We start from the raw sequence: 22,488 nt of genomic DNA on the forward strand, positions 1-22,488 counted from the left end.
TCTATTTTTGTCAGAAAATATTATTAAATAGCCAAAATTGCTATTTTTTGAGTTTTCACCAAAAAGCTATCAAAAAAACGTAATAACATTAATATTAGCATGAATATCTACAGTCGTAAACATTGTTTATTATTAAGAGTAACTTTTATCACACTTGATATTTTTGTACAAATATTTAAAATTTTGAGTACATTTATAACCTTATAATTGATTAAAATTTACCAGTAATATATTACTTATAAAATAAATACTTGAATAAGTTTGCTATTTATATAATTCTCTTAAAAAAAGTAAAACAGCGCTTACTTTTATCAGCTTCTACATTTGACTTATGATAAAAGTGACAGGACTTCGAGTTTTTAATTTTTTTTAGGTTAACTAACTGTTGATCATTTTACATTCTAGTTTGAATTTGGTAGTGAGTTATTTATCTTAAAGTTAAAAATAAGCTTAGTAATATAAATAAAATAAGCTAGTGAAAAAGTTGAATTCAACTTAAATAAAATGTTACAAAACTAGATAGGTGTCAAAGATTTTTTTAGTACGAGAAGTATATTAAGCAAAATTAAACTACTCAATTTGCTAGCTAAACTTGAAATAATTATTTTCGATTATTTCTAATAATTCCTAATCAAAGTTAAATTAATCCATCAACAAAGTAGATAAAATTATTCTAGTATGACATTTTAAGTTTAGAGAATAAATAGTTTATTAATTAAACATTGTTATAAATTCTTGCAACCCTACATTAAGGTATCACATTCTCATTATTACCAAAGTACTTTTTCTAAATTTTGTTGCAACGTTTTTTAATATTATATATATATTGGCAAACAAAAAATATAATATAGATACAATTAAATATTCTTATTATTTTTGTATTATTAATTGTATGAACTGTTTTAGATGTTTTTATAAATAACTGTTGTTTAATGTTAGAAAATTACTTGGTGTACAATAACTTTTTTATCATTTAGAGTTTTATTTATTATAAACCTTATATTAGTATTACAGTATATTTTCAACATTTATATTATTAATGAAAGCTTTTTTACCTTCAAATTAGTTTAATACTAAGAATGTACAAAAACTTATGTTTTCAAAAACCTGGAAAAAGTTTACAAATAACCTATGGCAACCCTAAGTACAACAATAAATAAAATGATTTAAAGGAAAGCTGATTTTTTTCTTTCTAGTGTGGTTTAAATTACATAATTTTATCTCCTAAATTTTAGTGTGATAAATCAATCAACTCAAGTTTGTTTAATATTTGTGATTTTTTCTATAAGCATAACAATGTAAATAAGTTGTTGTCTTTGAAGTCATAATCTGGGGACTTGTTTTCTTTCCTAAACTGTGTTCTCAATCTGCACAATAGTTTTTAGCTAGTTATTTTACTGATTTAATGACGAAGAAAATTTAAAGAATATAAAATGTGATTTTTGCAAATTATTTTTCATAAGTTTAAAGACATGTAGTTTGAAGTAAAACTTAATAAACCATTATAAATAAATATTTTATGTTTATTGACTGTCATTAATCCTTAAAAACCTTCTTTAATGAAACCGGTTTCAATTTTTTCAAAGAACTTTTGGCTTGTGCTGATTAATTTGTTATGCCTACAAAGATAAAAGTTGAAAACGATAAAAATTGGAATAATAAAGCTTTAAATGAAAAATTTAAAAATAACCGAGCTAGAAATGACCGTAAACCATTTCAAACGAAAATGTTTTAGTAACCTTGATATTTTCAACTATTGTTTTAAAGCTAAGTGATGGGTATTATACTTGTTTTAAACACTAGGTATTTCATGTCAATAATAAAGTTAGTTTTGCTAAGATATGTTTCTTTTGTTTCTAACTTTTTTAAACTGCCCTTAAGCATTGCTAGCTCAAATAAAAAAAAAGTCGAATAAACTTTTATACTTAGCGAGAAAACAGTTTTTTAATCATTTAAATGGTTTTATAAAAATTATTTAAAAACAGCTGAGGTTCTACCGTATATAATTTATTTTTGAGGTAGCAAAAACTAAATAGGCACCAATGTATTTAAATTTATACATTGCTGATAGAACATAATACACAGGAATTTTTTATTTTGTACGTTTATTTGTAAACAGTTTCTTAAAACTTCAAGTTCTGTGAACATTTTTTTCAGTTATGTACATTTAGCTTTTCGATATTTACAAATCTTATGACAGTTTTTTATGTTTTTAACGATTCATTTATGATTTTTTCAATAATTTTAAAGCTTAAACCAACAAAATGAATTATCTTATTAAATGTTATCTAACTTAAGTTTAATATTAGATGCGTTTGTGTTGTGAACTTTCACCTATTATATTAAAACTAGTTGACAGTTTTACCATAGCTTACATAACTGTCACATATAGTTTACTGTAGTTGAGCGTTTACTTAAAATTAATAACTGTTGTTTTATGTCAGTAGTCTTATGTTAAGGGCAAAATTTTTAAGGTGAACAAAAATTATTAAGTTTTGCACGAAATATTAAGGGTGCACGGAGGTTTTCACCAATTTTATACTGTACATATAAAAAAATGTTTTATCTATTTACTCAAAATCTGTAGTTCAACCTTAAAGTTAGGTTCTAGCATTTTCCTTTTTTTAACCACTATGGTATCCATTCGAAAGTTAATATACTTTTCAAATTTTTTAAGTAAAAATATTTTTTTAATTTTAGCACAGTAATTCAGTTTGCTTTAATTACAACTTCATAGGTATTTAAAACTTATTAACAATACTTAATTTCAGTCTATGGCTCTGAGTACTTTTTAAAACAAGCGATTCCCACTTATCAGTTCTGATATTCAAGCTTTTTAGTTTGCGCCTGCGTACGTCCTTAAAACGCAATTTTGGACGACTTCGGTTGCGTTTGCCAAGGAACAACTCGCCATACAACAGAGACTTTGGGATTCGCTTAGCACCCATTCTAAGAACATGACGAAGCCAGCGCGGACTGAGGGTAAAATACACGGTGGTAAGACTAGTACGTCTCAACACTTCCTCGTTGGTGATCTTTTGTTGCCATGCTGTTATAAAGGTGCGACGAAGGTAACATAGGTGGAAGGTATTGATTTTATTCTCCTACACGCTAGACAACGTCCATGTTTCGCTACCGTATAACAACAGGAACAATAAACGTTAGCCTTTGTGCAAATGCCTAACTTTTTATTATCACAAACTCTTGCAATCAAACGAGCGAAAGTGCCTAAGGCCTTACCAATACGACTATTCATTTATGTGTCCAATGATGCGTTTAACGCAACATTTGAGCCAAAATATACAATTTCTTTTTTTATTTTCGACATACTTGTCATTGATCTTGATTAATTGGAAAGTTACCTGTTCCTTGACTTAGAACTTTAGTCTTCTTAAAACTTATTGTAAGGTCGCAATCCGAGTATGCCGATGAAAACTGACTCAGTAGTGTTTGCAGTTCTTGGGTAGAGTGAGCTACTAGTGGAGCATCATTAGCAAATAGAAGATCGCTTTCTGTGACAATCTTCAGATTTCGCTTAGCTTTTAGGTTGCAAGGTCGTCCATCTGTTCTTTTATGGAGCTCAATTTTAGTTGTTGAGAAACCAAAAGCATGCTATTATAGGACTAAATCGAAGATTCCAAACAAAGTTGGAACAAGTACGCAGCCTTGCTTTATCCCACATGCATATTTAGTGTTTAAACATTTTAAAACGATTGGTCTATTTTAAGAGCAAAAACTATGTTAGTGATAATAAAGTAAAATCTAAGAAATCTACTTGAAAACATAAGTTATTTGTTTTGCTTGTAAATATAACTTAAAATTAAGTTATAGTTTAGTTGAAAAAATCTAAGAAATATAAAATATTTAAATAAAATAAAACTTAACTGTTGTTTATTTATCAACTTAAGATTGTGATAACCATTAAATGAACAATTCCAGTATACAGTAACCTGCTGGTTAGATACGCACTTCTTAAGTACGCACTTTCTGTTGAGTACGCACTTTTTAAACAAAAAACAGCGTGTTCAAAAAGCATTAGTTTTGTTTTGAAATAAAAAATAGTTACCTGATAGTAGTAACACAAAATTTTTACAATCAATTTGCAATAATTTTTCTTATATTCAATTTAAATAAAACGAAAACTAAAGGAATTAAAAAAAAAGCTGTGAATCCACATTTTAAATATCAAATCCAAAAAATATTGCAGTTTATCTAAGTATCTACGTTAATAAAGTACAATGCAATTGATATTCGCATGCCTTTTGATTATAGCATAGGAACAAAAGAATTAAAAAAGTTTCATAAAAGTTTGGATAAACGGAAATAATAATCTGTGGAATTGACATTTACATACCCCATAACTAAAGTTAGTTGTAAAACCCGTATAAAAGTCTAGTATCAGTTTTTAGATATTAAATGAAAATAACATACAACGACAATGATTTTTTTTATAACTAGATGCTCTTGAAAACATGTCTGTTAGTGTAACTTGTCGTTTGGATCTAGCAGATATTTTCTGTTGTTCGCATATTAAATTTAAAATATTTTGAAAGTTTTTTTAATACTTGCATTTTGATGAAAACATTTTTTGTTATAGAGTTACAGACTTTGTATAAACACAATCAAGAAAATTAGTAGCTCGTCAACTTTAATTACAGTTACTAACATCTATTGGCTCTTCCTTATCTTATGTTGTATTCAACTAATTAATTACATATTGATATTCTTTATAAAAATGCACTATACTAAGAATACATAGAAGATTCAAGTTATGAAACGTAGTTTTTTAAATGCTAGCAGGTGCATCGTTTATTTAAATTGCAACTTATATCATTCTCGTAATTTTCTCAAGATTGCAGATTGCAAGTGCTGTAAATACTGTGTGTGGTTTCAGTCTTTCCAACAAGCTTACCTATTTAAAGCCTATACTGTTATTTTTAAGTGTAAGATAAAACTATCTTGTTTTATTTAAATATCCCAGTTATATTTCATTGTAACAATTAAAAAAAAGTAATGTTAAATTAATTTTTAGGCTAAAATAAAATAAACTATGAAAAGCTAATTTTGTACAGCTTAGTTTTTTAAAAATTACAGACTACCAAACTGGTAATTAAAAAGCTTCGTTAACATTTATTTTTATTGCAGGTATAAAACAGGTGGCTATACATCAGGGCTTATTTAATTCATTTTCATAAATGCCCCTTTAACCAAAGAAACGTACCCGTTATTAGATATTGCTCCTATACTAGTTATTTACCAATTTACGTTTTGCCGCTTATTAATTATTTTTAATTAACGTCCACTGATAGCCAAAATCGCCCCTAAATGAATAGTATTACCCACTTTGGCTAACCCTGCTATACATTGTATTTTTTCTAATCTAAAGTAAATTATGTGACAAACTGAGTAATGTTAGAAAGTATTGCTACAACTTGCTCCTTGTAATTGTTTAGCAATTAAATTTTTAAGTTTAGTTATTGTAAACATTTTAAAATTTTATAACAAACTGTTTTAATTTAATGAATTAATTGTTTTTTTGCTTATCGGAAAATTGAAATATTTCTTCCAATTTATAAAATCTATTCATATGTTAAAATCGTTTAAGAGTTAATTTTGTATATAAGTCATAGAAAGGTTAGCTTTGTCTTTGATAACGTATCAAACGTATGCGAATTTGTCTTCTTGTTAAAAGCAAAGTTTTTTTGCAAAATATTTTTTTGCTTATTTACATAAAGTAATTTTATAAAACATTAAAAATAAAAATAAATCTAGTTTTTTTTACAGTTATAAAACATCAGTCATTTATTATTATTCTGTTGTTATATCATCGTTTAATAATTATCAGGACTACTGTTGTAACGTATATTATTTAATGTCTTAAATTTGGGTACACAAATATTAAGACTCGATCAGTTCAAATGACGACACTTATTATTCTTAAAAAAAATATTTTAAAAGATCACAACTAAAAAAGTAATATATATTTGAAAAAATAAAAAATACGTTTTTAGGTCTAACTAATCGTCAAAAACTTTTTTTCTTCGAAAAGTTTTAAATGTATTTGGAGATAGAAATAAAATAATTTTTAGTTTATAGTGATTTTTAACAGTTTTTAAAACTTTCTTTTAAAGAATATTTTTTTTTAAATATAAAATAGTGTTTTTAAGTACTTTTTAAGACCTACATGCGGATTTTAATATTTATATATATCCCTTTTTGAGTTGTGACCTTTTAAGTTTTTAAAGATTTTTAAATAAAATCCAAATTTGAATTGTCATGTAACCCTTAAATTTTATAATCAGAAATTTAAAAATGTATTAATATGTTTTGTACACATCAAGTATTTTGTGCACAGTAAATATTCTTTTTAGTGTTAGATATTTTCTTTTTATTCGACATTGCGAAACACTGATTTCGAATATACTAGTAATTAGTAAACAAAAATTTTTTTTAACACGAAAAAAGTGACGCATATAAATGTGCTTAATGAACTTAATTTTGAAAAAAGCTCTTTCATATAATGAGCTATATATATTTAAAAAGTCCATAAATAAAAAAAAATTCTAAACAACAAAATTGTTATATTTATCACTCAAAAAAACTTATCACAATAAGTTTAAAAATACTTTGCTAAACTTTAAGATTTACAATTTCTAGATTTTAGAAGGTGGAAATTTTTTCTTGTTATATTTTAAAAGACTATCATAAACTAAGATGTTATGTATTTAAGTTTTGTCATTATATATCAATTATCAAACAGTTGATTACTTCAATAAAAATATTTAAAAAGCGAAGATAAATTTCAATTTGTATAAATTTATAAGTGACTTACAAATAAGTATAATTTTTGAAAAAGATATATAAAATACCAAAATCTTATGTAATCAAATAAAACATTTACAAACAAAACATTGCCAAAAACACAGTCAAAATATATTTTTAGTAAACATTTTAATTAAATATTACTTTTATGTACTTTACATACTTTTCAACAGTTTGTTTCTAAACGAACATAAAAGGCTAAAAACCAGTTCTATTTAGGAACATTAGCGACTTAAATTACATACATAGCTTAGATTTTAAGTATGCTGTTAGCGGTTGTAGAATTTGAATAATAAATAACCCTTTAGGCAAGTTAAAATATCTTCCTTACAAAATATTAAGTTTACTTAAAACGATTATTTTATACAAAAAGTTATAAGTAAATAGACTGTTATTAAGAAGAGGATGCATATTAGTTAATTACACTTATTTATTTATAATAAATATTTTAAGTTTTTCTGCAAGTTTAATTCATAATTTAACTAATAAAATAATAAATTACGCTAATTTATTTTATAATTTTACGATATTAATTAGTAATTTTGTTGTGTAACAGAACTTAACGCTTTGAAAAAAGTTTTAAATGTAAAATGCAATCAAATTCTGAATTAGTGATGTTTTTTGAATGCAGTTTTTAATCTGATTTTCAAGCTGTGATTTACAAGTTTTGCTATTTTTATATTAGGCTTTTAATACAAAAATACATATAAACAGAATAAAACTTTGATATAACTTAAGTATTTCATTTTTAGCTAAGTATAAGCAGTGACTGGTTAAAACTAAGTTTCACTTAAAAAGCTTGTCTTTTTTTAAAATAAAGTTTTTGAAAAATATATTTAAAAGCCTTGGAAAGCAAGCTCTACAAAAAGCAATAATTAAAAGTATGAAGTAAACACATAATAGACTACATAAACTAAAAAAATTATTATTTTAAGGCTTAGGCTTGTATTTTCATAGTTTTAAACATAGAAAAGCAGACAAAAATATTGTAGTGCAAAATGTTATAGTTTTTTTATTTAAAATCTGTTTTTGTTGTAGTTTTTATTCAAGTTAACAACTTAATACGACAATTTTAAAATTAATAAAATGCCGCTGGGCTTCTGTTAATACTATAGACATGACACCGCCCTAATAATGAAACTTTTCTTATTTCCAATTTAAAAGTGATGAAGGTTCTTAACTGTTAACATCAAATAAAATTTTAACTATTTTTAAAATAAAATTAGTTTTGCTTACCTTAAGCACGTCTAAGATATTTTTTTAAACTGTCATCTTGACTTAGGAATTTATGAGCTAGAAGTTTTAATTTTGTAGATTAAAAATAATAATTTATAGTAGAAATTTTATAGATGGCCACGGTTTTTGCAAGTTTTGGTAAGTATTTTAATGTTTTATATTGTGAACTAGTAATTCACTTTATTAAAACTGCTGTCTGAAAATTTTTGTACACGTTAATTATATGCTTATAGATCTTAATTTTTTAGATGAATAGTTATTTAATTTATATCTTTTTGTTTTTAGATCTTTGGTTGATGTAGAGATAAATTAAAACAATTTTTTGTAAATTCAATAAACTTTTATAAATAGTTTCACGACTTATTTTAATAATGAGATGCATCAAATATATATAATATAGATATTATAAAATTAGATGTTATCAATAAACAAAAAAAAAATGGTTTTTTAGTAATATAGTTTGGTTTGCATTCATTAAAAATGCTTCATTTCAGTTAAAATTGCAGCAAAAAAAAAAAGTTTTTATGTCATATCTTAATGTTATAACATTATAATATTTAAAATTCTCAAATCGTCCTTAGGTATGTAAATTATTTTTTGTGATTTTTTGTCTTTATCTTAATACTATATTTAGAAACTATTATATTCAACTTGTTTGCTGAAAGTACTTTAAAGAATATAATGAGTATAAAATAAAAATTTTGTAGAGTTTTTTATGAAATATAATGAATTTTTTCAAATATTATACTTTTTATATAATATAATAGTTATATCCTAAGTAACACTCAACATTTTTTTATAATAAAAGTGGTTTTAAATATTTTTTAAAACAAAAACAAAAAAAACAAAGCAATAGTTTGGGTTTTCAAAACAGATAAACATTAATTTCTTATTCATTAATAAATCAGTAGTAAAACTTTTTAAATATAATTCAGTAGTTCACAAAGTTTTTTTATGTTAAAGATAGCTTAATCAAAAAAAAAAGTTTTAATGTTAAAAAATAAAAATGTTTTAAAATTTTAAAAACAACTAAAACTGTATGTTTAGTTAAAAAAATTTACACTAACGAGTTTAGTTTTTTCGCGGAAATTTTAAACTAGATATTTCGGAGGGTAATTAGCTTTGATAGAAGTTTTATTTTTAGTTATACTTTTAAGTTTTTATCAAACATTAACTAAACATGACATATACAAATAGTACGCAATCAAAAAACTATTAACCCGGATTTTGTACTTTACCACTTTTCCGCGAAACCAACTGCGGTCGTTAAAATTATTTTTAAACTGATTAAAGCTAGTAGATATACCAAAAGAAAAAAAACATCAAAGCAACTATTTTCACGTTGTTACGACTAAAAGTTTGTTAATGTAAAAAAAAACTTTGTCATTTCAAAACATATAAAAAGTTCTTTATAACTTTTTATAACGTATTGTGTTTTGAAAAATCCCTTAAAGTAAAGACTGTATGAAAAACGACAAGCATTAAGTTATAACTAACATACAATATTTTACAGGAAAAGTTGTTGGTAATAACAAAGGCTCAGTTCAAAACTTTGGGATTGTTGGAATAACAATAGCAACTGAAGAACTTGCAAAGTTTGTTTTCTTTTACTGTCCATGCAACTACCCACAAAATAAGGTTAGTATTAAGACTACATTACATACCATAGTATAACAAATAAACTTTCTAATAAGACATTACACATAATAGAATATTTTTTTTTACAAAATTTTGATTTTTTTAGCAGTTTTTTTAAATATATTTTTTGGTTTTGTTTAAGTGCTTTTTGCTCTTGCAAGTTCAACAAAAAAAGATATAAATTAGAAAACACTAACATGTTATGTATTTATACTCAATAATAATTACAAAAATTGTTGTAAAACTTTAGTTATTATTACTACTATTATTATAACCATTATTATTATTATTAACATAACAAAATTATAACTTGATTTTCTTTAAAAGTTAGATTACAAATAAAAGAATATAAAGAAATTTGACTTACCAAGTAGATCAAAGTTTACAATGAAGGATAGAATATTTTTGCAATTTTTTTTAATTCTATTTAAAGTTGTAACTAGTTACTCAGATACGTTAAGTTAAGATAGTATTCGATCTTCTAAAATTAAGTAACATGAATTTTGATTTTGTGTCTTTTTTATAATTATAGACATATGGATTATCTTTTATTTTGGGACCTGCTTTAATATTACTACTTGCTGGGTATTTAGCAAATAGAAGAACTTGGAGACTTATAACAGGTACAAAATTAACTATAGAAAATTTTATTAAAAAGGTATAAGAATAAAAACATAAATTTTAGTGTATATTTGGTCGAAAGCTTTTTTTACGTTTTCTAACGTTTAGACCTGTTTTTAATTTAGTTAATGCTTTTATAACAATTTTAAAGTACTTTATTTACTGACAAAACTGTCAAAATCTAAACTATTGAAAAAAAAAAATTCAAAAACTAGTCTAACTTGTTTTGTATGTTTATTTTTGAACAGGACTATGCCATAGAACACAAGGTGTGGGTAAAGGCGGTAAAAGAATAATTCATTTTGTTTTCATATTTTCTCAAATTGGATCTAAGGCAATAATCGCACCGGCCACGTGGTTCTTACTTGCTTTGCTAAAGGTTAGTTTAGGAACATTGCTGAAACATACAATATTAAATAAGTAATATGAAACTTAAAGGGTGACTACTACGCGTGTGCTTATTGGCCGAATCCGTATGTAGAAACGGACGAAACGCGATCTAGTTTGCATATGCCTCAGCAAAACAACAGCAACTTGCCAGAGCCTTGTGAACACCAGTAAGTTATAAAATGTTTGGTACAGACGTAGGAAGTATATATTATTAAAAAAAAGTTACAACAGTACTTTTTTTAACTAGTAAATTGTACAGTTTACATCACAGAACATTTAAAACTGTAAAAGTTGGACAAAAAAAAATTAAATAACTTCATTTATTTTAACAATTTAAACATTAGACTTATTTTTGACTTTACTAAATAAATACAATGACTGAAATGTTTTCTTTCAAATATATTTCATTAATTTTCGTCAGGGAAAGTACAGTTGAAACAATAAACTAAGATAAAACACAAACAATATATATTACAAGATATACTTATTAATCAATAAACTAAGTTCAAGCGTAATCAACATAACTGAAATTAAAAATTAAATTGTTTTTAACTGAACAAGGCTAAAGTGTAATAAAATTCTTTCTTTTTACATGAATTAGGTTTATTTAAATGTTTTAGAATGGCTTCTAGTCTTATTAACTTCAAAGTATTTGAATATTGTATCATAATACTTAGTTTTTATACATCAAAACTGCTTCCACGGCAAGTATTGTTTACTAAATGTTCAGCTATAGCTGATTTTTTCATCAGATTTTTGACTGCTACACTCTTTTTATCTTTTTTGTCACTAATATGCGAGATAATACATTTTGGAACATACTCTATTGTTCTTGTTTTTAGGTTACGAGAAGTTTGTCCAATGTAACTACTTTCAAAGTGGCATTTAAACTTGTAGACTATAAGATTTTTTTTTCTTCTGATAGCATTGGGTCTTTTCCTGGTCGTTGGAGTATTGGTTTAGACGTAAAAAGAATTCTAGGATTTACTGAAAAATAGGTTTTGTTTGTCATGTCAACTATCTTTTTCTCAATTAGTTTTGACTCAGTACTGACATATGGTTGTTTCAATAATATCGGACATTTTTCTGGTCCATAAGGTTTAGCTTTGTTTAACCTTGTTAACGCGACTTTATTATTCTTTTAACTAACGTTTCAGGGTACCCATTTAGTTTGAGAATTCTTTAAAATAAAAATGTATATTGGTTTTATTAAATACTTTTAATTGAAATACTATTCATATCAGTTCTAAATAAAATTTATCTAAGTAATATATGAATTACTAGTTGTACACTGTTTAATTTGACCTTATTTAATTTAAGCTTTAAAAGTATTTCAAAATACTTGATAAGATTTTTAAATAGCTCATTAACAAAATTGTTAAACGTAACATTTGAAAAATTAACAAATAGTTTATAAACATCTTAAAGTATTTGTAACTAAAATTTTAACTAAATAGTATCGTTATTGAAACAAAACTTACTCGCAGTTATGATCCGAAATATTTTTCTCACTCATTGGAAGCAGAAATAATTGCAAGAAATTTGCGAGCTGAGAGCCATATTATTGGATGGTTTTACATTTGTACTGGACTTCTGATTGGCGTGTTTAGTATGTGCTTTACTAAATGCAGAAGTAGATTCTCTTATGAACAGAGCAACTATATTAGCAGGTAGGTAATTATGTGCAAAATATTTTTTAATAAACGACTGTAATCTAGCTGTATACTTATTTTCCTTTCATTCAATTCAAAAATTAAATTTATTACAAAAACATTTATATTAAAACTTAAAAATTTGCAGATACAGAGAAGCAGAAATTGAAGCCTTTGAAAACAGTTTAAGTGAAAAGGCTACTGATCAAGCAAAATCGATTGTTGATATTTTCTTTAGCAAACCTAGAGACAAGTTACAGTGGGATCAAATTGCAGTTATAAATGACAAGGTAAGTAATTGAATATAAGTTAACAGTAATTTAAAAAAGAAAAAACTATATTTGATTAGGAAAAAAGGAAACGACATCAAAATTTTTTTATGTATACAAAGTTTTTAAATGTTGACATAGAAAGTTTTAACTGAAAGTAATTATTTTTTTATTAAGCATCCTAGTTTTAAAACAGTATATGAACGAATTAAAACTTAGAAGATAGATTACAGTTTGTTACGAATTTTAGATAAAAAACATAAGCTGTTCATAACAAATTTTATATTGTTTAACACTACAGTGTTTGTACACAAGTTTTCTTACTTGTTTTTGTATAATTTTGTAAAACCTGAGGTTAGAAAAAGTAAACGAGGAAGACCTATATACAGTCCCTTACATAACTTTGTAAACAAAGAAATGAAAAGAAATGATGAGAATATTCCTGATTTAGTTGGAGGATCAGCAATTAAAAAATCTGAATGTTAGTGTTTTGTATTTTTCAATGGTCTAAAATTGTTATATTGTACAGTTAAAATATTAACATAAAAAAGTCTAAGTAAACTACTGTACTGACTGGAAACTGCAATATGTAATTAATATTATATATACGTAACTAGACAAGTACTTTTTTTCATATTTTTCTTTAAAACTATAAAATTAAAGTTGGATCGTATTTTTGTAAAAGTAAAAGAACTATTTTTAAACTTAAGAATTTGATACATAAATTTATAAATTTTAACAATTTTTTTTTATGCATAGTGTAAGTGTTGTATAAATTCTTAAAGCATTTAATTTAATTTTAAATAGTTTTTCGCGACTGTTGATACTTTTTAAATGAAGTGTATGTAAAAAATTAGTGCTATAAATTTTTTGATAATGAGCTTATTTTAATATAGTCTTCTATTATAACTTCTAATGTGCTACAGTGAAACAGTTGAATCAAAAGGTGGCTGCAAAAAATAATGTTAACTTTTTGGGTGCAACCGCTATTGTAGCAACAACTCGATCTAAATCATCCACTGATAATCTATTAGCCATGCAAACAGCTAATAATTTGGCTCAAGAAAACGAAATTAAAAACGAAGTAAATAAAATAATTTTTAACAATAGCTTGTTAACAACTAAAATTAAAAAAATATTTTATACTTTTCTAAGCACAACTTTTTCCATTAGAGTTATATCAAGCTAAACGTTTTTAGTCTAAAATGTCTTTTTTGTTTTATTTTTATGTTCTTACCAAAGTTTAAAATTTAGAATGCAAACGAAAGTTGTGAAGTAGTTGAAGCACTCAGTGAAGAAACTGAACCTCAAAACTTGAGCGCAGAAGAAAATCCTTTGTTGGAATGAGTTTTCAAATATCTCCTTCAAAGTTATTTTTTCGAAAGTTCAGTTATATGATTTTTGTATAAACAACTCTTTTTAATTAGTTTCTAGTTTTTGTAAATTTTTTCAATGTTGTTGTATACTTATATAAAAAAGTACAAATTTAGATTCTATTGTAAATTGTTCACGACTGCTAAAGTTTTTTAATAAACATTTTTGGTTCTTAGCACTTTATAGCATGAAAGCCTAAATAAACTAAACAAAAAATCAATTAAAAGTTTTAGTACAAGGCAAGTCCAAGTAAATTTTGGTAGACTTTTATATAATTGATATATAATTAGCAATATCTAACAGTTATTCAGCAAAATTTTGTTATTAAAACAAAGTAACTAACAACTTTTTGTTTAATTTTTACTCGTTACTCAAAATAAAATATTTGAAAAAACTTGACACTGTTGTATATATCATGTGGTTACAAACATAAAGAAATATTATCTAAGTAAATTGACAACTATAGAATAGCAAATAAAAGACGCATAAAGTTGTTTTATTTGAAAACAAAGATATGTTTTTAAGAACAAAAATCCTTTTTTTTTAATATAACAGAATACATTTCATTTTTCTTAAATTTATTTTAGTACTTTCGTAGTAAGGCTCATCAGAATTAGTATCTTACTAAGGTAGAATGAATACAAATTTAAATAAAATTATACTGTAGTTTAAAGTTATAAAATATAAAAAGACATAATAGTCGAATGTTTAAAATTAACTAAGTGTTTATGCTATATACATTTGGTATACTAATAATATATATTTTAAAAAAGCTGTTGAACTTCTAGCTCTTGTTATAACTTTCAAACCTAAGTTACCTGGATAACCAAGGGAAAGGAAAATGTTTTGCCCACGGGCCCAAAAGATGCCAACGGTCAGTTGAGGGGAACTTTTGACTAAAATCTATCGTAAATTAAATTCAGAAGCATTTTATGTTCCGTGGGCATCTTTTGGTCCAGTCAAGCAGAAGTTAGGAGTTTAGGATATGGTGAAGCGTTTCATCAGACTTTGTTCTCCTTGCTTTCTTGAAGGCGAGTTGAAAACACTTCAAAACTTTTTCCTTTCCCTTGGTTATCCAGGTAACTTAGTTTCGAAAGTTATAACAAGAGCTAGAAGTTCAACAGCTGTAAAAATTATTGGCCCTCAGAAGTGTCCAGTATACTTAAAACTTCCTTACCTTAGAAATATTTCTGAGATGTTTTCTAAGAAAATTTCAGAGGAAATAAACCAGGTTTTCAACTCTGTTCATTTAAGAACAGTTTTGTATACTGATCGACCTCTAAGTGGAGTTTACAAAGATGTTTCTCCCACCCATGAAAAAAGTAACATCATCTGTAAATTTAGTAGTCACTGTGGTAGTGACTACCTGGGAAAGCATCTCAAAGGTTTCATGTAAGAATCGCTGAGCATGTTCCGAAAGTCTTGAAAAGTTGGTTTGATGGCCGTTCGGAGAAACCAACGATAAAATACTTTTCGGCGATTGGGCAACATTTGTTGGAAAATCCTGAGTGTGCTAAAAATTGTTAAAAGGAGAATTTTTCAGTCTTAGTGAGAGCGGAGAACTTTTTTCAACTGCATATTCTGGAAGCCTTATGTATTTAATATTTAAGGCTAAGTTTATGTAAGCAGAAAAAGTTCGTATACCAAACTAGACTTTTTAAATCCTTATATTAAGTAATTTTAAAGTAAATAGTTTCTTTGCTAAATTTTATTTTAAAGTATAGTTTTAATTTTAATTTTTATCGCTTGTTTATTTTAGATTGTTTTAACTCTAACGAGTTTTATTAGTATACCAAATGTATATAGCATAAGCACTTAGTTAATATTAAACATTCGATTATTACGTCTTTTTATATTTTAAAACTTTAAACTACAGTATGTTTTTATTTCAATTCGTATTCATTCTACCTTAGTAAGATACTAATTCTGATGAGCTTTACTACGAAAGTACTAAAATAAATTTAAGAAAAATGAAATGTATTCTGTTTTATTTTTTAAATAAGTTATGCACCGGAAAAAAGCTGTTCGAAAATACTTTTGATCAATGATAAATGTAAATAGTGATGAAAATACTTTATTTTAAATAAAAATTATATATAACTTGTAAAACTTTTTTTAACTGTATACCCTCGTTTAAAAGAAATTGCAACTTTAAAATAAGTGCAACATAAAAAAAAAGTTATAATTCTTTGAGTTTATTAAATAGCTATCAAAAATTCTCAAAATTAAAAGAAAAAAAGTAAAAGTGTTTATAATTACACAACTACCATAACTAAATTTAAATATTAGGTTTTTTTAGGTAGAATAAAAAATAACGACTATGTTTTTTTAATAATTCTACATACTTTAATTTTGCATAAATAATTTTCATTTCTTACAAAAGTTTTAAAAACTACTTTGTATAAAACAAAGTTATAAATTTTTTATTATAATTTTTTTTATTGCAATTGAAAATTTTATAGTTTTCGTTAAAGTGTATAAATTTGAGCAACAATAAAAGTTAACTTTTAATCATTTCAAAATAGATTTGGGTAAATTGTCAATTAAATAAATGCTTCTCAGCCTCTAAACAAACATGACGTTCGTTGCATGTAGTTTACATTAGTAAAAAACTAAAAGACATTAAAAAAAAGTATTTGTATCAAAAAAAAAACAAGCTATGCCGAGTTACTTCTGATAACTTAATACTGATAGTAAACTTGTCAAAGAAAAATTTTCAATACAGTTCAGTATAACATAAATAAACAAAAACCATTACTTGTTTTCTAAAACTGACTATTCAAACAGAATCGAAAAAAGCATTTTTGAAAATTGACTTGATTAGTAATAAAACAACAAAATAATAGCAAAATTTTAGCAATAATTTATTAATAAACTACATATTGACTTTAGCAGTACACTTAAAACATCTAAAGCCCTACTCATAACCTATTTCGATAAGTTTTAATACTAAGTTTTTACCTCTAACTCCCCTTACCTAAACATACGACAAATAAAAAACAAATACAAAATTAAAACTTAAGCCAAAAAAAAGTAAAGTTTTAGTCAAATAGAACTTTTTTATTGGTGCAAACCATCAGTTTTAAACTCTACCCTTTGCAAATATAAACGTTTTCTGAGAAAAAGTGAGTGTGTTACTTTATGTGTAAATTTATCTACTCTATTAATAATGAACTTTTAATTAACCAAAAAATGATAAAAATAAAATTTTAATTAAAAAATTGTTGACATACCATTTGGATAACACAAACAAGTATACTTACCAGATATGAAAAATAAATAATTGTAGCTGTTTACTCAAGCATTTTTATTTGTTTGTATTTTAAATCAAAATCTTAAAGATTAGTATTATCCTCGAAAAATTAGAAAATAATTTCAAAACGATATTTTATATGGCAACTTTCCCAAAAAGACTAGAATTTTAATAATACGAAGTACGAACTGTAGAGTAGTTATAGAGCTGAAATTCCTAAGCAGGCGTTAACTGGCGCTACATATAAAAAAAAAACACACCAACAGTCTAACCATGTGGTCACGGTTTTTACTTCACAGTAATGCTTATCAAATGTTGATGGTAATAAGTATTGCTTTTGTTGGTTTTTATTTAATTTAGTACAATTGTTTTAGTCAACTTGAGAAGTTTTTTGTTAGTAGTTGAAAAGCTAAAAAGTTAAAATACAAAAAATAATTACTTTAAATAGACCAGTTATACAACAACTTCTTATAGATAAAAAAAATAATTTATTTTTTTATAAAATAACATATGTATAAAATGTTGTATGCACATTAATTGTTAAATCTACCTTTAGTTAAAAATCTATCCACAAATTTTTGTTTTAAAACGAAGTTTAAAGACTTAAATAAAATAAGTTTAAACTCAAATTAGATAAAAATAATAGAAGTTTTTTGTTAGTAGTTGAAAAGCTAAAAAGTTAAAATACAAAAAATAATTACTTTAAATAGACCAGTTATACAACAACTTCTTATAGATAAAAAAAATAATTTATTTTTTTATAAAATAACATATGTATAAAATGTTGTATGCACATTAATTGTTAAATCTACCTTTAGTTAAAAATCTATCCACAAATTTTTGTTTTAAAACGAAGTTTAAAGACTTAAATAAAATAAGTTTAAACTCAAATTAGATAAAAATAAAAGTATTTCAAATTTTTTGAATTTTTTTTATTTATGCTTAGCTTAGTTAGTGTAGAACTTTTAAACTATCTTTATTTACACCTTTCTGAATAAAGAATGTTTGTGTTTCAGAAAAGACTTGTATTCTAAAGCATGCATATTTTGAACTCAGTTAAGTGGTTAAAGGCACTACAAAAATAGGAAGGCACCCAGCATTATTTTACATTTATTTACATATTTATCCTTTAAGTGCATTAAGTTACAAGTTTTTCTATTAATAAACTGTTTTCATTGAATATAGGAGATTGTTGTCTTTGTTTAAAACTATACTTCTCAATTATTTTTTGTGCAAACTGTAAATGATAGTAAAAAAGAGGATCAAATGTTGCTATGCCCATGGTAGACTGTGGTTTTAATGGTTCATGTTTAGTGCATGCTTTTTGAACCAATATTCATATTTATTTATTGGAAATAGTAAAAATTATTAATTAGTTAGAATACAGTATAAATAGGGTGGCCTCAAAACCTGTAATCCTGGAATTTGACAATTTGGTCTAAAAAATCTGGAATTTGAGAAATACAGTAAACAAACCTGGAATTTTGAACAAAAATAACTAAAAAACCTAAAGATTAAACAATTTTTACATGTTTAGTAGTGAAATTTTGATTTAATAGAAAATGTATCATAAAGAAAAAAAAATTGTCATTACCAAAAATTTTTTTCTTAAGAAATACATTTTAAAGTAGCTTTACAGTATCTTTTCAATTTTGTTATACTAATTTCCACATTTTTTTACCTAAGCTTAATTTTTAACTAAATTTAGACCTAAAGATCATTACTTATAATAACCAGAAAGTTATTCAGAAACCAGGAAGAAATTTGTTAAAAAATAGTGGCCAACCTCTATATTGTGTAACAATTTATGTATGTACAGTTTTAAATTCATATATATATATATATATTATTATCTCAAAGAACTGTTTTAAAAAGTTAGTAGTAGGTTTATCAAATATAATTCTCTGTACCATTATCAGTACTAACTATTGCATTGTACTCAAAACTTTTTGCAAGCAACATTTGTTATTAAACAAAAAAAAATTACCAACATTTACATATCTTTTCCTCTCTATAACTTTTCTTGTTTTACAATCTTACACTTTTTTGTTGTGTGAATTAATTAATGTTTTAATATTTTCCATACAAATGTAGGAGAACTTAACATTGTTTTTGTTAATTTTTAAATGCGGAATTTCATATTTTTTAATAAAAAATGTTAACTCCCACAAAAGTAAAATTAGATTTATTATATATAAATATTAAACAAACATATCAAAAAAGGTTAAAATCTGCATAACACAGGGTTGCCACATACCTGGCTACTCAGATAAGTCAAGTTAGTTTGAAGTTTTCAAAAAAATCAGGCTAGTTTAAATTTTTTTGAAAACTTATGCTAGTTTTTTAGCTTTAAATCTTTTATTTATTTCTGTTTTCAATAAGTCCTATTGTTATTGTTTGGTTTTACATGTATGTTTTAGACATGTTTTTAAACATTTTTTTTAGTTTTTCCCTCATTTATATTTTTAACTACTAGAAACTCAGATTAACTTAGGCTTACTTGAAATGATGTAACTCACGCATGATTTTTTGTTCCAAATAGTGACAACCTTGAAACAGAAATAACTTTTAGAATTTATTTTATTTGTTATCATTTATTCATAAACAAGTCTTATCTTTCTTTAAGTTTGTTGTTTGTACAAAAAGTGATTTAAGGCAGTGAAAGAAGAAAATAGTTTAGCTGGGTGATTAATGCTACAAGGTTCATTGAGATAATCAAAGACAAAATTAGCAAATAAAAAGTCAGATTATAAATCATAAAGAAATTATATTATTTAAGCTTCAGTTTACAAAAAACACCTAGATATCATAAGTTTAAAATTTAAACACAAAATCTTACCCAAAATGTTTTTAAGTTTAAAATTAACCTCACAGTTATAATCAACAACTTAAAATGTGAAAAAAAGGTGAGATTAATGTTAATCTTTAAATAAATATTCTTTTGTACATATTAGGTTTGCAATACACTCAGAAAACTCAAAACAATTTGAACTTTTTGAAAATCTCAGGCTAGTTTGAGATAAAAAAAAAACTCAAAGTGATCTCAACCAAATTAAGTTTTTATTAAAAACTCAAAATAATTTTAAGATTTCAAAAAGTCTTAGACCAGTTTTTTTTATACTTTGAATGGGATTTAGTTTCAATATTTGCTATCTATAACCAATTTTGTTGAAAAACTTGGTTTTTAAAAGTTCTTTAATTTTTTTATGGAGTTAAAAAACTTTGGATGACTCAGGAAAGTTTAAGGTCACTCAAGACAATTTTTTTTGCTTTAAATAGTAGCAACCCTGACATATTTAAAAAAAGCTTATATTAATTATGTATATTATATTTTTCATTAAGCATAAATTTTTGTACTTAAATCACTCTAGTAAAAAAAAATTGCAGCATATACTTAACTTAAAGGCAAAATGGAAAACGGCAAAATTCTTAAGCAAAGTAAGGAAGACAATTGCAAAATGTTTATTGGAGGGTTGTCTTGGGAAACTGATGAGGCTAGACTAAAAAAGTATTTTGAAAAATATGGAAGAGTAAAAGATGTTGACATTAAAAGAGATTTCGAGACAAACAGATCAAGAGGGTTTGGATTTGTTCTTTTTGAAAAACCACATTATGTAGATAGAGTACTTAGAAAATGTCCTCATGAGCTAGATGGGAAAAAAATAGACCCAAAAAAAGCAAATCCTTTAGGTCAAGATCCAAAAAATACGAGTGGAGAAGATAATAAGCTTTTTATTGGTGGTATTAAACCAGATACAAAAGAAAAAACGCTCAGGGAGTATTTTGGTCAGTTTGGAAGTATCATAAAGTATGAAAGGCCATCAGACCATGCTACAGGAAAATCTCGTGGCTTTTGTTTCATTTCCTTTAATAGTCCCGAAGGGGTAAAAGCAACTTTGTCAGCAGGTCAATTTCATTATGTTGATGGTAGCAGATGTGAGTGTAAGGGAGGTGTAGCTAGGTCAAAACTTGAAACTAAATCTAATCAGGCTGCTGCAGTTACTGATACCAGCTATCAATCAGGGTACGGAGGTTATGGAGACAGCGGTGGATATGGAGGGTATGCAACAGGTTATGGTGGGTACACAGCTACAACAGGATACCAAACAACATCAACTGATGGTTATGGAGGTTACGGAAGCTCTACAGTTGTTCCAGCCAAAGTTAACACACCAGCTGCACCAACAAATCCAACAACTGCACAGTCATCAGCTGGATATGATGAATCCTTGTACACTGGATATGGGGGTTATGGTGGATCACTAGATGGATATGGTGGTTACACTGACCAGGAACAAAGTTATTCAAACACTGTAGGCGGTAAAACAAAAAGTTATATGAAAAGTAATAAAAATAGTTATAATCCATATTGATATACTGAAAAATAGACTCATTACGTCATCAAGAAGAAGTATGTAAAATAAGTGAATTATACTAAAAGTAATTAAAAATGTTTTAAAAATTTCTAAGTTATATTTTACAAGTAATTGTATTAAGTATAACATATTCAAGTTGTAATTTTTAGTGTTTTTGTACCATAGGTTTCACAATTTTAATAATATTCATATGAAATTGTATTTTTAGTTATGTAGTTTTAATGTTGCTTCTTCACAAAGTTAGAAAATAGTTCTTTTATTTTTGTTAGCTTCTTAAATTTTAATATATTAAACTTTATGTTTAATTTTTATAAACTTAACTACAAATAAAATATTATTTATACACTACTTAATTACTATAAGTATAAAGTTGTTTGTATTTTTCAGCTTTTATAATTGTAAATTATTTTTAAAGCTATTTCTGTTTTTTTAAGTTTCAGTTTAAATGTAGACTGTGTTAAAACAAAATAGTTACAGTTTTATTTTTAATAATTTTATATAAGCTTTTCCTAAAATAGAGTTACTGGTTGCTAAAATTAAATTCTTGGTAAAAAATGACATTATGCTTGCTATTCATGAAGAAAAGAAGCTATAAATTTGAGCTCTAGTCTTAAAGTTTTAAAAATTGGTTTTAAGCACCAATATGTTTAAACTTTCACAGAACTAGTTATTTAGTTTTTTATTTCATAACAGGGTTGCCTGAAAACCTGGAATTTGACAATTTAGGCTAAAAAACATGGAATTTGAGAGATTTTGAAAAAAGCCTGGAATTTTGGACAAAAATCACTAAAAAATCCAGGAATTTTAACAATTTTAACATGTTAAGTAGTAAATTTCGATTTGACACAAAAAATCTA

The 22,488-nt window shown here is 25.3% G+C and overlaps 2 protein-coding genes across 2 annotated transcripts; both read left to right on the forward strand.

Moving 5' to 3' along the window:
- The first annotated feature begins 8,139 nt into the window (after positions 1 to 8,139).
- LOC145829551 (calcium homeostasis modulator protein 6-like) lies at positions 8,140 to 14,246 on the forward strand. Its single transcript, XM_082937390.1, has 10 exons — positions 8,140 to 8,196; positions 9,572 to 9,696; positions 10,229 to 10,319; positions 10,566 to 10,696; positions 10,756 to 10,874; positions 12,195 to 12,377; positions 12,508 to 12,649; positions 12,983 to 13,109; positions 13,555 to 13,712; positions 13,883 to 14,246. The coding sequence occupies exons 1-10, from the start codon at positions 8,172 to 8,174 to the stop codon at positions 13,973 to 13,975; spliced, it is 1,194 nt and encodes a 397-aa protein (XP_082793516.1). The 5' UTR covers positions 8,140 to 8,171; the 3' UTR covers positions 13,976 to 14,246.
- Positions 14,247 to 20,648: 6,402 nt separating this feature from the next.
- LOC145829180 (heterogeneous nuclear ribonucleoprotein A/B-like) lies at positions 20,649 to 21,853 on the forward strand. The gene has a single exon (XM_082936904.1). The coding sequence runs from the start codon at positions 20,666 to 20,668 to the stop codon at positions 21,626 to 21,628; it is 963 nt and encodes a 320-aa protein (XP_082793030.1). The 5' UTR covers positions 20,649 to 20,665; the 3' UTR covers positions 21,629 to 21,853.
- Positions 21,854 to 22,488: the final 635 nt, after the last annotated feature.

Source organism: Thalia democratica, chromosome 2 (assembly GCF_965202585.1).
Source record: "Thalia democratica chromosome 2, ktThaDemo2.hap1.1, whole genome shotgun sequence".
NCBI classification, from domain to species: domain Eukaryota; kingdom Metazoa; phylum Chordata; class Thaliacea; order Salpida; family Salpidae; genus Thalia; species Thalia democratica.

Excerpts from the sequence above, each read along its gene's own strand:
- LOC145829551 (XM_082937390.1), top strand. The coding sequence starts at position 8,172 with ATGGCCACGGTTTTTGCAAGTTTTG. Across the intron at positions 8,197-9,571 it reads CACGGTTTTTGCAAGTTTTG|GAAAAGTTGTTGGTAATAAC; the intron begins GTAAGTATTTTA and ends AATATTTTACAG. Across the intron at positions 9,697-10,228 it reads GCAACTACCCACAAAATAAG|ACATATGGATTATCTTTTAT; the intron begins GTTAGTATTAAG and ends TTATAATTATAG.
- LOC145829180 (XM_082936904.1), top strand. The coding sequence starts at position 20,666 with ATGGAAAACGGCAAAATTCTTAAGCAAAGTAAGGAAGACAATTGCAAA.